Raw genomic sequence first — 12,970 nt, 5'->3', positions numbered from 1 at the left:
GGCAGCCATCGAGATCTGCAAATATTAAAGTATTCATTCTTGGATCTACCTATATGTTTATAACTTGCCTTCCCCAACTGTGTGTGAAAGTCCAAAACCAAAGAATCCCCAAATACCCTTTATATGCTCTCTGGCTCTCACTCCCACACACACTCGTACGTGCATGTGCATGATGCATAGTTATTAGTCAAAAACACATGCAGACATGGACAAAAAACAAGGCAGAAAGGGAAAGCTGTCCTTGAATGGACAACATTCACAAGAAGTAGTATTCGCAGCTTAATTTAGATTCTTTTATTTGATAGCAGATCTTTCACTTTTCTTCTTCTTTTATAAGGTATTCTGAGCTGAATATGAAGTTACCAGAAACTTGTGGAGGGCCACAGGTGGAATAAGGGCACACCAGATACTGGTCTGGGAGAGGGACTATGGGGTGGAAAGGAAGCTGCAGGCTAAAGAGGGAAGCTCTAAAGGGCAAAAAAAGAAGCTTGTATAGATTTTTTGGGTTCTTATTCCAAACGAACTTGCAAACCTCTTCTCCTGTGGGTCCAGCCAAGTGATTTCAGCCATTGCAAGTGAAGATTCCTGCACATTCCTGTGTCACAGAGGCAGCAAGCATAGCTGGAGGAACGTGGTGTTTAACAGCTGGTGGGGGGAAGGGTGGAAAAAGCAGCAAATGACCCCCTGCATTTGAAAGGTGTGATGTTTCTTGTCTTGTCCCCCTCGCCCCCACAGTGTTTCCTTTCCTCCCTCCTACACAGGCATTAATAAAGCGAGGAAGGATTTCAAGCTATGCAATTCTTGGAAATAGGCTGGAGAGCTGGAGGTGCTGGAACCAATGTGTGAGTCTCCTTTTAGGAACGAGTCCCACGCGCTGTGTACAGTGCTGGGACACAAACACCTCTCTGCCAGCTGGGGAAGAGGCAAAGCCTTTGGTGAAAGTTCCCTCAGTGTTGGGAAAAACAGTATTTCTCAAAGCAAATGGGGATTGTATATGTAAGATATAACGTCACGTTGTTTTTTACAAAAGCTCCTATTCAGCACAGCACAGAGCTGGGACACTCTGAACAGGGCAGGACACCTCACAGTCAGACTGAAGTTGGTAAACACATACAGGAGATAAAAGTTTGACATTCTTTGGAGGGAAACCTGGTCAGAAGTCAAGCTTTTGATGTGGACACGAGCCTCGTCTCCTGCCTTGCTTCTGCAGCCAGTGACTTCGAATTCCAGTAAAGTCAGACTGGAGATTCAGTCTCTTCTCTCACCCTTTCAGCCCTGTGGCCACCACCACCACCACCTCAAACGGGTGCATTGGAGGTTCTGCTTTCATCTGACTCATTCTCCTTTTCTGTCACAGTGACCTCCAGTGGTTCTCTTCATTTATGTCCTTCTTGCTGTGTCCCTCTAAAGAAACTGGGTTAATTTTCCCTCTTTTTTCTCTTTTTTTTTCATTTAAACATCCACCAAGCAAGATGTGTTGAAGGGATAAAAATCAGAATGCACTGGTCTTTTAATCAGATGATTATTGTTGCTCGTGTGGGCACTGGATTCCTCCTTGCTGAACATGCAGGAAAGGCATGCATCTGTGAGACTGGTGAAATAATTAGCTGCTGAAACAGAACCATTATTTGTGACTATGAAATGAATGAGTAAAACTGTTCTGAGATCTGCCAAAATGTTCACGTAGAAAAATCAGACTGCTCAAGGGGAGGGAGGGGGGAAGAGGCTTGGAAAAACCGATTTGCTGAAGTTTGAAGCAGGTCAAGGAAGACTGGGGGAGGGTGAGGGACTAACTTCATCTCTGAGGTGGTCCCACTTTCTAGAACTTTGTGAGCCCTCTTTCTGGAAGTGGTTCTCTTTATACATTCAGACTTGGCTGGCAGCAGTCACCTTGTTTGGCCTTCCCTTATTTAAAGAAACAGCCACATATGTCAGTGTTTTTGTTGCTATTACTTTGTACCTTGTGCCAGAAGCTCTGAAGCTATAAGCCTGCTCACCTTATATGTACAGCTTATAAATCTGTACTCTGAAGAGGGCTGATGGGACAGCCCTGGAGGATGGGGATGAAAGGGAAGGGCATCAGAGGCTAGGACTGAGGCACCTCTGTAGGCAAAGAAGAGACAGATCATTATAGACTGGGAGAGGAATTGTGTTGAAAACTAGTCAAATACTGTCAAACTCTAAGGGAATATTTTTTATGCAGGCAAAAATACCAGTGAACCCAGTGGAAGGTTTGCATGATAAAGGGCCATTGTATACCACCCTAGAGCATCCCTTCCCCCACCTGGCCAAGCCCAACAACAAGCCTAGAGCATCCCTTCCCCCACCTGGCCCAGCCCAACAACAACAACAACAAAAAAGCAGAAGTCTGGGTGTTAAAGAAAATGATCATGACTGAATTTGTAATCTATTGTTGAAAACTGGATCAGGATAAATTTGCACATGAATTTTCCTGCTTGGAAATGCCGATGGTGTTCACTTTTGCTTGGAGATAGCTGTGTATCTCATCTGCTGTGATCTTCCTCATTCTTGGCAACTCTGTCTAGTGGCAGAAGGGAAAATATGGGTGAAATGTGGGATTACTCCCAAGAATCCAGTGTGAGATCAACCTCTGGTTGCTGTGCTAGCTACTGGTATTTTTTTCCAGCTGGATGAAGAGCCTGCCCTAAGCCAGTGGAGTCTGTCTGTGCACATGATGCAGGTGATGAGGGTGAGCACAGCCTGCAGCACAGCACCCGGTGCCTGTGTGCTAGTCCCAGGGATAGCTCCTGCTAACATCAACAAAAGCTCTGCAGGGTGTTTATAGTGCACCCAGACGAGCATTCCTTTCCCGATACCTAACACACATTGCACATAGCCCTGCAGATTGTTCCACATAATCCTACCTAGGCTCTGACAAACACGACCTCATTGCAGACTCCTCTTTCCCAGCTTCAGGCAACTTGCCATTGTGCTCTCTTTCCTTTTCATGTCTTCAAATCACCTAGGGTGAGCCACACATTTTCCTGAGGTCTTTTGTTCAGAGTATTTTCATTTGATCCTCGTACATGTTTTTTATTATCCATGCACACGGTCTTACTACAACGCTGTTTAAATAATAACAGGCACAGCAAATTGTTCATGTGAATGTGTTCTAAATTTACTGGTGATTTTGGACTGGGAGACTAACTCTTGTTACGTCTGTCTCTGTCGGTCTCCTGCTGCTGTCTTTTTTTGTAAATGTAACTATTAATGGTCCCAGTGGGTTGATCTTTGTCTGATAAAAATGTCTCTTAAATGGATTAAATATAAATGATGGATCATCTGTTGGTAGAGCTGCTCTTAACTCCAAGTATTTACCCCATGTCATCTTATCATTATCTGAGTAACTCAAATACACTCGTAGTGATTGTGAGATATTTATTTAAAGTTTTCATTTCGTCTGCCAATACTGAGACACTGAAACTGAGCAAAGCTGAAAGCTCTGGATCTGCTTAGCCCTATGGAGTCCTGATGTAAAAGTAACTACAATGTAAAAATAAAATCAGAAATCAGCAGATGCCAGCTGCATTTCATTAGTGCTGATAGCATTTTCTGTATCTTATTTCATGATCTGGTGATTCAAGTATAAACAAATCTACTCTGTCCTGTGGGGAACTTCCTGTAGCCATTGCACAACAGCTAGGCTACTTGAGAAGAGGCCTCTTAAAGAACAGCTTCCCTCTATCTTTCTCACTTAAAAAAGCCCCAGCTTTAGTCAAGTTTTTATACTGGTGCCAATTCCCCACAGCATATCATTTGGAACTCCAAGCAACTGTCAGTAATGCTGTCCTGTGCTGTCCAGTTGTGCTGAGAGATGAGCCTGCAGATCTTCACAGCCTCTGGTGGTGGTTCTGCTCCTGCACTTCCCTTCTTCCCTCTTCTTTGCAAAGTCTGTGTGTGACTGATAGATTCTATACCCAACAAACACAAAGGACCTCCCTCTGATCAGTGCTTGCAATACTGGGCACTCCTGCATGTGGACAAACCCTCTGGGGTCAAGGAGATCATTATTTATGGATAAGCAATCACATGGGGCTCATATTGGTGCATTGGACTCAAACTGGTTGAGGCTGCAAAGCAATCCTATTAAGGTACATTTAAACTAACTTCTCAGGAGAGTTAGTGAGTTACAAGGAGACTTGTCCTTCATCTCTCATAATTTCATGTGTGCGAGTGGAATGTCATCACCACACAATGAGAAGACTCATCATTATCCCCAAAAGCATGATAAACCCATTTTGTCTTATGAAAAAAATGTATTAAGTCGATGTGATTTCCTGGTAAATCTCTTTTGGTTATTACTGGAACAGGAACTGGAGCGATGCAAAAGGTAGAAACAAAAAGAATCTATTTACAGACACTTCTTCCCTGCTGGCATTGAAAATTGTAGACATTTTAAGAGGGTACAGCAAAGCCCTAAATCTTCCCTGTTTTGTCTCAGAATTCCAAAAGCAGACAGACCTAAAAGCCTCATTGAGTAACTGGTTACTAAACCCTCCACTTCCCATGCTGATGGGTCAGGACTGCTAGGATGCCTGGCCTGGGTGAGAGAAGCTTTGAGGCAGTTTGCATTTCACACTGAGGATTGATCTGGATGCAAACCTGAACCACTGATCAAGTGGCATACAGCCACTTTTTTTTCTTATTTGGGAAAGATTTGATCTTATTTAGACCAGATTTTAACTGCATTCAGTGCTTGTGTGTTTCCATGTACTTTCAGCTACTAGAGAGTAAAAGAGGGCAAGGATAAGTTTATGAAAGCAGGTAAAGTGTCTAACTGTGAAAACTTGAACTGCATCAGAGTGGGTCTTCTTTACTCCTCCAGTGCAGTGACAAAATGGAAAAAATAGACATCTACTGGAAAACTCAAGTTGCAAGGTGGGATACTTTTGCCTTTTGTTGTGCCCTAGTTTCCTGCATAAGTGATCCAGATATTCTAAAAGGTATTTCTAACAGCATTAATCCACACAAATCCCTCCTGCCTCTAACATGATTGTACATGCAGAGTCATGGCAAGAAAGGTGGTTTCTGTATATTGCTGCTAAGGAAGGAATTTTGTTAGTGCATATATAGAGTTTACTTGGTAGTTCCATTGAGAAAAAAATGTTCCTTCAAATTTTTAGGAGTTTTTTTCTTAAGGCAACTTCATCCACAATACGCAGAGTGGATTTAAACATGGTTTCTGAAGTCTAAGCCTGTACTTTATCATAGCAGTGCATGCAGTAATGTGCAGAGGATGCTCACCTGCATTGTCAGCATCATCAGCTGTTGAAAACCATGACTGGTCCATGGCATGTGCATTGCAAACCACACTGTTGGATCACTAACTCACTTGGAAATAAAGGCATGGAGTGGGTTAGATCATAGATATTTTCCACAGCAAATTAGTTAACATTAACTAGAGGAAAAAAAATTCTTTGTGAGGAGAACAGTCCAGGAAACCAATTATAAAAGAGGACTCTAAGGGGTATGTATTCAATGAATTGTGTGGGAAGTTGTGTGCATAACTTTCACTGAAGTCAATGGTCAGGGGCATGGTGGTGGATGGGCAATGAGAAACTGTCCTTAAGCACAGGCACCTGTATCTGGGTGAATACTGAAACCTATGACTTACTGCCTGATGACTGTTCATAGCCTGATTAAAAATTGGGATAACCAACCATGGGAAAAAAACCTAACCCAACCCATAGAAGGCAAACCAAAGCAAAACCAAGGACAACAAAACCAAACACAAACAAACAAACAAAAAATCCAGTGAGGGGGAGGAGGGCAGGCTACATGCTAATGTTTTGCCTGCTGCACCAAGCTTTCTGCACAGCTCACAACACTTCAGAAAAGGGGACAAATCTGATCACATTTTGAATAATAACAGGAGTAAGGAAGTAAAGTGACTTTGCCAAGTAGTTCTCTGCTTTGTTCCTGAAGCCCTTAGCAGATGGTGGTCTCAGCACAATATGGATTTTTTTCATGAGTGTGTTGCTCACATGACCTGACTCCCCATACTGGTGGTTTCCATTTTTTTATGGGAGGTATCATGGTGCAGTGCTTAAAAGGTAGCTTGTGCTTCCTCTGCTACTATCTATTTTGTAAGTAAATAAAGCCCTTCAGACTCCACAGAAACTATTATGGCATTTTTTCTCTGCAGTAAATAATGACCAAAACTCTCAAAGACTGTAACTGCATACAGGCAGCATTCCTCTACTTTCTGGATTACTGCAAGAAAGCCAAATTCTCTGTGGTGGCTCAGCAGATCAAGGGCACTTACTCATAAGTGAACAGGCATGCTTACTACACTGTAGGTGCATTGTATTGGGAATAGTGCTGTCCACATGTTGGGATGGTGAATGCCTAAAACGAAGCCAAATAGTTCCTGTGCCTGAAATCCCTTCCTTGAGAGCATAGAACCATTTCAGAGTACAGGCATAAACTGCATTGGATGTTTTGGTGTGTCTTGAATGCCAAATGAATGTCTGTATTTACAAAGGACCACGAAACAAACTCTGTGAGTGGAACTCTACTGTTACTGAGCTCCCACTGCCAAGTGCCTGGAGCCTGAAAAGATCTGTGATTGAGGTCCAGCACAGGGTAGCTGCTGTGGAGAGCTGTCATCATTTGATGTCTCTTAACCACTTTTAAATTCTGTAGTAAACATGGTGACTGCTGTAAAACCAGAGCAGCAGTGGGGTGCCAAATGTGTGTTCCCCTTGGAGGTCTCAGGCAGTCAATGTTTCTGACTGTGTTAGTCAGATCTGAGATTCAGGACTACTGTTCTGTGCACTTGTGAGGTAGTCCACCATCACCTAGCATCACACCCTGACTTCATTTCTTTGTCATTTAGACTCATATTTGACCTCTCAAGCTGAAACTTGCAAACTGTCTTTTCGAAAATTTCAACAAAAGCAGTCATGCCTTTTTTAAGTATAAACCAAGGAAAATCAAATGTATTATCCATGTCAAAAATCTTCTGGAATTTCTTCTGAGAAGTCCTAGAACCTCTGTGCTCACAGAGGAGAAAAATGAAAATTTGGAAGTCCATCCTCTGCTTTTTGAATGCTCTTTAATCATCTTGAAGAACACCTGGCCATGTTGTACCCCTATGAAAAAATCACACTTATTTAATGAAATCTGCTTTACCAGCAAAAGTCTTCACCATGGTTCATCTCCTGTGCATGACTGGACTTTCAGTGCACATTGCTTACTGAATAACCAAGGTAAACCACTACCCTCCAGCTCCCAAGTGCAGACCCTGCCATCTAAACAGCTCATGGGCAGACACTATGAAAGCAAAGGCAAATTTTCTCCACAACTCCAGCTTAGCCAGGAGATTGGGAAAAGGCACTGGGATAAGGTGGGTAAAGCAACAGTGAGAAAGAAGCCTCCCTATTCTGTTCTGGTTGATTTTTTCCTGCTGGCAGGTGGGTAGAGAGCAGGAAGAAGCTGGTGGGGCTGCTGAGGGGAGAGCACAACCCAGCAGCAGAAAAGCTGGAATGAAGGGCTTGGAGAAACACAAGATCAGTGACTGTGAGCCAAGATGTTGAGAAAGGACTTGCTGAGACAGGAGACTGTTCAAGGAAGCTGATGTGGGTGAGGTGAGGTCTGGGATTAGCTGACCCAAGAGGATGGAAGATGATGGAGTGTTGCTGGGGATGGGTGGAACCAGGAGAAACTAAGCTGAAAGGACATGAATGCAAAAGTGCAGCCTTCTGAGAGGTCATACAATGACTTATGAAATAGTGAAGTTCTAGCACCACTTTTTCTTCTCCTCTAGCATTTAATGTCAGGTACATCATTAGTCCTGATTACTGCAGGGATCTTTGAGATCAGAGAAACCATTTGGGCTGAACTGTCTGAGAAACTGAAATCTCTGGAATATTTTAGTTCCCCCCAGTTAGGAAGGCACGGCTGCTCTAGTTTGTCTCAGAAATAAGGATCTTCAGGATTTGTTTTCCTGCAAAACTGAGACCTCCAAAAAAACTTGCCTTCAGCTTTATGGAATCTGCAGCAGTGACTTTCAAACCAGAGCCTGTGAAGCACAGGATACCTTAGAAAGTTTTTGTACAGCCTGTGAAAAGGTCTTTAAGAAAAACAGGTCTTTTGCTTAAATTCTCTACAATTGCAAATTTTACGTATAGAAACCAGGAAAAAAAATGCAAGTCCTTAATGGACAGTGTAAAGATACAGGGGAGACCACAGAGACTTCAAAATCAGGTTTCCTCTTACGAAGAGCACAGTTCTATGGAGCTGAGGTTATGCACTTGGGTGTATGGTTTTGCTTTATGCTCTTTGGGCCCCCTGTCTGCCAAGGATCATACTTTCTGATGAAGATAAATTGCCTCTGCCCATCATAGCTTTTGATTTTAGTTCCAGCTGGGATATGCTGATAATCCTGAGATACAAAATAGTCTTCTGAATATATTACAGTTAACTTCAGTTGTATAAATTCAAGCGTTAGCTGGATACTATAAATAGGCAGGATGTGCAAGGAAGCCAAGCTGAAAATGTGCAGGAACCAAGTCTTTTTTCTTTACTGCTATGCTTCATCACGTAGAATATTTTTCATCTGAAAAGGAAATAGTATGCACGTGCTTTGTGGCTGCAGTAATTAACTGGACATAATGAAGCGTTGAATTTCACACTTCAGAGAAGGAGATTGGGGAGGATGGGTAATTTTTTCTCAGTTTTTCTTGCTTTTAGTACTTTCTTGGAGGTAGTTTTCTGCAAGATTGGGTAGAAAGCAGAAAGACATCTGGTTTATATTACATGATGGCTGTACTTTGGCAACGGAAAAAGATGGCACTTAAAAAAAAAAAAAGGAAAGAAGAGTCAAAAAGGAAAGTTTGGCAACTATAGAATGGAGCAAAAATTACAAGAACTATCTTAAAATTCCCAGGATTTGTAATTTATTTTTCCATGCTTGCATTTTTCTGATGTTGCTGGTGTTAAAGGAGTGAGACAGAGGAAGTGCAGTAGGATTTTGCAGAGCACAGATATCTCTGTGAAACAATCTCCTTTAGTGAAGTTAACACGTGGGTGGTAGTGAGAGGGATAGAAAGGACTCATATGTTCACTTTAGAAAAAGTGACAGACCATCATTTTTTCTGGGGTTTTCTTCAACCATGGCCATTGAAAGTGTCTCTCCCTTAACTGCTGTTATCCATGGGTATAAGGCAGAAGTAGAATTAATGCAGATGTTTTTGGAAACAGAGCCATGTGAGGCATCTTTGTGATGGGAGAGGGGAAAAGTTACTCAAGCCATGCAACTGTACCTTGAGATGTGTCACCTCCTGCTGCTTCTGTTTCGCCTTTCCTTTATATATGCACCCAGGAATCAGTTTTTTTCCACCCTCACACTAACACAAGGTGATTGCAAAGCATGAAGAATTGAGACTGCTCATGGGGTAGACATTAGCATCTTTGGGTAAAGGTGGTGGGAGGCAAGTTTTGAGGAAAGGTGCTTGAGTAAAGATGGTGGGAACCTAGTTTTGAACAAGGCTACGGGGTGTGACCTGTGAGCACCTTCCAAGAGTGTCGTAAGTGATGCATCCCCTGGGGATGCCTTTCACATACGTCAGTTTGGAGAGTGCAGTGGCTCAACCTTTGCAGGGCTGGAGCCTGGAAAATTTGGGAATCTGCTTTTCCTGCAGCGAGGTCTGAGCTGTATGACTGTACTCCCAGGCTGTTCAGCAACTTAGCTGACTTGAAATAGAGTACTGGAACAAAATATGTTCTGAGTGATTTTTAAGTAAAAGCTAATGTGAAAATGTGGAAATTTGAACCAATGTAAACACATTAACTTTCAAACGATTTTCAAATGCAGTAAATAAGAAAATAGTGTACCTGCTCTCTTGAGATTCCTAAAGAACACATTTTTTCTTCTGAGTCATGATTTAATTAGATTATATTTTATTAGACATTCTTTACAAATTTTAAAATACTGCTATTATACATGCACAAAGGAAAATCCGTTTAAACAATTGTATGTAGGCATTCATTGAAATCAACCACAAAACAGGAACATTTTATGTCAGTTATCAATGGACTCAATATGTATATCTAAAGTGCATTATGTTACAAAAAATATAGAAAGTCAGCAGCACCAAGATACGTTCACAAAATAAATACACCAGTCAACAAAATAAATTATGGTAAATGTGACAATAATAATTGTCTTAGCCTTAGCCAAAAAAAAAAAAAAAAAAAAAAAGGAAAATTCACAATAACCAAATGTGCAGTTTCAGAGAGCAATGAGGGGAAAAAGGTTTTATTCTGAGCATTTACAATATTTACAGGTAATAAATATTTTAATACTTCCCATATGTTCACTATTACAGAATACTGCAATATGTCTTCCAAAAAATCTCTTGCTGAGAATGTCAGCGCCTCCTACAAAGAAAAAAGAGAGAAAAAAGAGAAAAATTAATTTTGACTTCAAATACATGAACATCAAATTAATAGCAAGAGTACCACAGACAACAACAGGTATGCTTTGCTAGTAAACTTATGCAATAATAGAGCCTGTTTAACAATATTAGAGTTTTAAATATCTTTTCAACACCTCTACTGTATTTTCTTCAATGTAACTGCCAGCAGTGTGATGACCTGCAGTTTGTCATGACACTGAGGCCAACTATTGCACTGTACTGTGCACTCAGAGGAATAGAAAGAGGCTTTAGATTTCATTAGAGCCTTAGATGAGAAGATTCTTGAGGGCTACAGGTAGAAGAATTGCACTGCCCTATTATAAATATGTCAGGTGCTAAAAAGAAAAAAATACAGTTGAAGGAGGATATGAAAAAGAAAGTCCTTATTAACAGTGGCAATCCTGCCCCTGCTGTGTTAACCATTTGGGGGTGATACCAGGCTTCTGATTAAAACAGTGCCATGGGGGCTCATTTGGTCTCTTCTTCCCACTGATAAGGCAACCTCTTAGCCAAAGGTCTATATATTTCTGTGGTCTCATGTACACAAGTGTATGCAGTTCTCATGCAGTAAAGGCTGCTCAGGTCTTGGAGTGACCTTGATAGTGTGTCTCTTTGGGTGCTTGAATGAGTGAAAAGGCTGTAATCCTGAACCTTTCCCTCTGTAAACCAAATAGTTTGATCCTAAAGGAAAACAAGTGCTTTGTCCCTGTGACATTCTGTCCAAGCTGAAACAATCAGCTGCACACAGTCCTAAGACTGGGGAGTTTTCTCAAGGATGCTGGCAGTGAGTTCTCTGCTCCTACCTTCCTTAGGAAGACATGAGGGCAAGAGCAGAGCCTACTCCTATCCTGCTCCTATCCTGTTGGTATATTACTTATGTTTAGTGTATTTAAAGTTGCTTAGCAGTGCTGCAGGAAATGCTGAAGGGTTGGGAGTTTTTTTTCCCTATGTCCTTGTGAAGGGCACATTTTTTTACTGCATGTTGGTTCCCTGGGAAACAGCTATAGGGTGGAATGTGAAACTATAGAATAGAATATAGATTCACTCTGCTGCTGGGCTGATCTCTGCAGGTAACATTCCACACAGCAAAAGTGTGTGGGTGTGAGGCACAAACCAAATCGAATCCCTGAGACTTTTAGAGGTGTTTTTAATGTGCACGTTGAAAATGAGACTACATTTACTATTAGGGAGTTTACTCATTTGAAAACTTTCTTAGGAAATTAAGTATGAACAACCAGATTGAATTGAAATAGGAATACAGTTGGAATGTCCATGAGAAATCATTTTTTAAGTGTCTGGAATGCTAACTTCAAGCTCCCCAATAATTAACTAGCAGTGTTAGTGTCATTCAAGCTAGATTACAATGAGTATAGCAATGGCACATGATCCCTAGAGCATGGCTGTGTATGTATGTGTGTCTGCACACTCAGACCAGTTTCTAAGAGGGTGATTTTTGTTTTGGCTTGCATTTCAGTCTTTGTTTTAGAGTTTAAACTAAGCCACATCTTGACAATGGTGTCTGTACTAAGGATAATCATTCTGTGATTTGGTCCCAGATTTTGCAAGATTGGTTTCTTTTATGAGATACTTCTTGGAATAAGTCAAAAGATCTAGAGATGACATCATTTTTGTCCTTTTTTGTATCTGATCTAAACCAAACATTTTGTAAGACTGAGCAGAGGGAATTGGCATGGGGATCTTAATTCAGGGTGTTGAGCAGAAAAGAAGCACAGAGATACAGTAAACAGCACACTTAGAATTTATATTTGCACTTCCTTGACATTTATCCTGCTGCATTATGAGCATCCACTCCCTCTCTGTAAAGCAATGATGCTTCTCCTAAGCTGCAGTTGGCCTTAGGGATGCTACAAAGGCAGCTTCTACTAGTGTGGCATATGGAAATCTTTCCTACACACATCTTCCTTCCCTCACACCAGCAGGTAGGGTAGAAGATCCTGATTCAGCTCAGTACAGAAGTGACCATCCTCTGTCTAAAATGTGTTTGCCCACTTTGTGCCAACAACTACTTGGACAACTGCATTGGACCTGACTCCACCATTTAAAGGACATGTCAGAGAGTTAGGACCTGCTTTCATTTAAAGAATAGAAATTACATCTTTTGCCAGCCTACTAGGATAACTAACAGTTTGGGTGCTAGCAGTTTTTTAGGAGCTAAACCAACATCTTATGCTCTGTTTTTGTGAAGAAGAATTTCTGTTTTCCTTCTTTAATGGATTCTCTTTGTTTAACCAACTTCAGTCAAGCGTCTAAACTACAGGTTCTCTTTAGGGATCTGTTTCTTGCCCTGGAGAAATATTGCATCTTGGACAAAAATACCAGTAAAATAAAGCTGGACTGCCCTCAGCAATCTGGACTCCACAGTAAAGCTGAGAGCCTTCAGCCAAGCCAACCATACTTCAAACAAGAATTGTTTGAACTAGGAAAATCAACAGGGTTGTACCTGTAGCTCTTTTATATATCCCATTGGATATACAACAAAGGACAGCTTAGTAAGAAAAAGAAATAAC

At 41.4% G+C, this 12,970-nt stretch overlaps 1 protein-coding gene across 1 annotated transcript in view; it reads right to left on the bottom strand.

The window, feature by feature from the left end:
• Positions 1–10,262: 10,262 nt before the first annotated feature.
• PTHLH (parathyroid hormone-like hormone) overlaps positions 10,263–12,970 on the bottom strand; it is a 10,882-nt gene continuing 8,174 nt past the window's right edge. The window contains exon 3 of the mRNA XM_009078305.1: positions 10,263–10,404. Coding sequence (XP_009076553.1) covers positions 10,395–10,404 — 10 coding nt within the window. The 3' untranslated portion in view covers positions 10,263–10,394. The remainder of the gene's footprint in view (positions 10,405–12,970) is intronic.

The sequence above is a fragment of the Acanthisitta chloris genome, unplaced genomic scaffold (genome assembly GCF_000695815.1).
Source record: "Acanthisitta chloris isolate BGI_N310 unplaced genomic scaffold, ASM69581v1 scaffold5647, whole genome shotgun sequence".
Taxonomy (NCBI): Eukaryota; Metazoa; Chordata; class Aves; order Passeriformes; family Acanthisittidae; genus Acanthisitta; species Acanthisitta chloris.
This window is presented reverse-complemented; position numbering and strand designations above follow the sequence as displayed.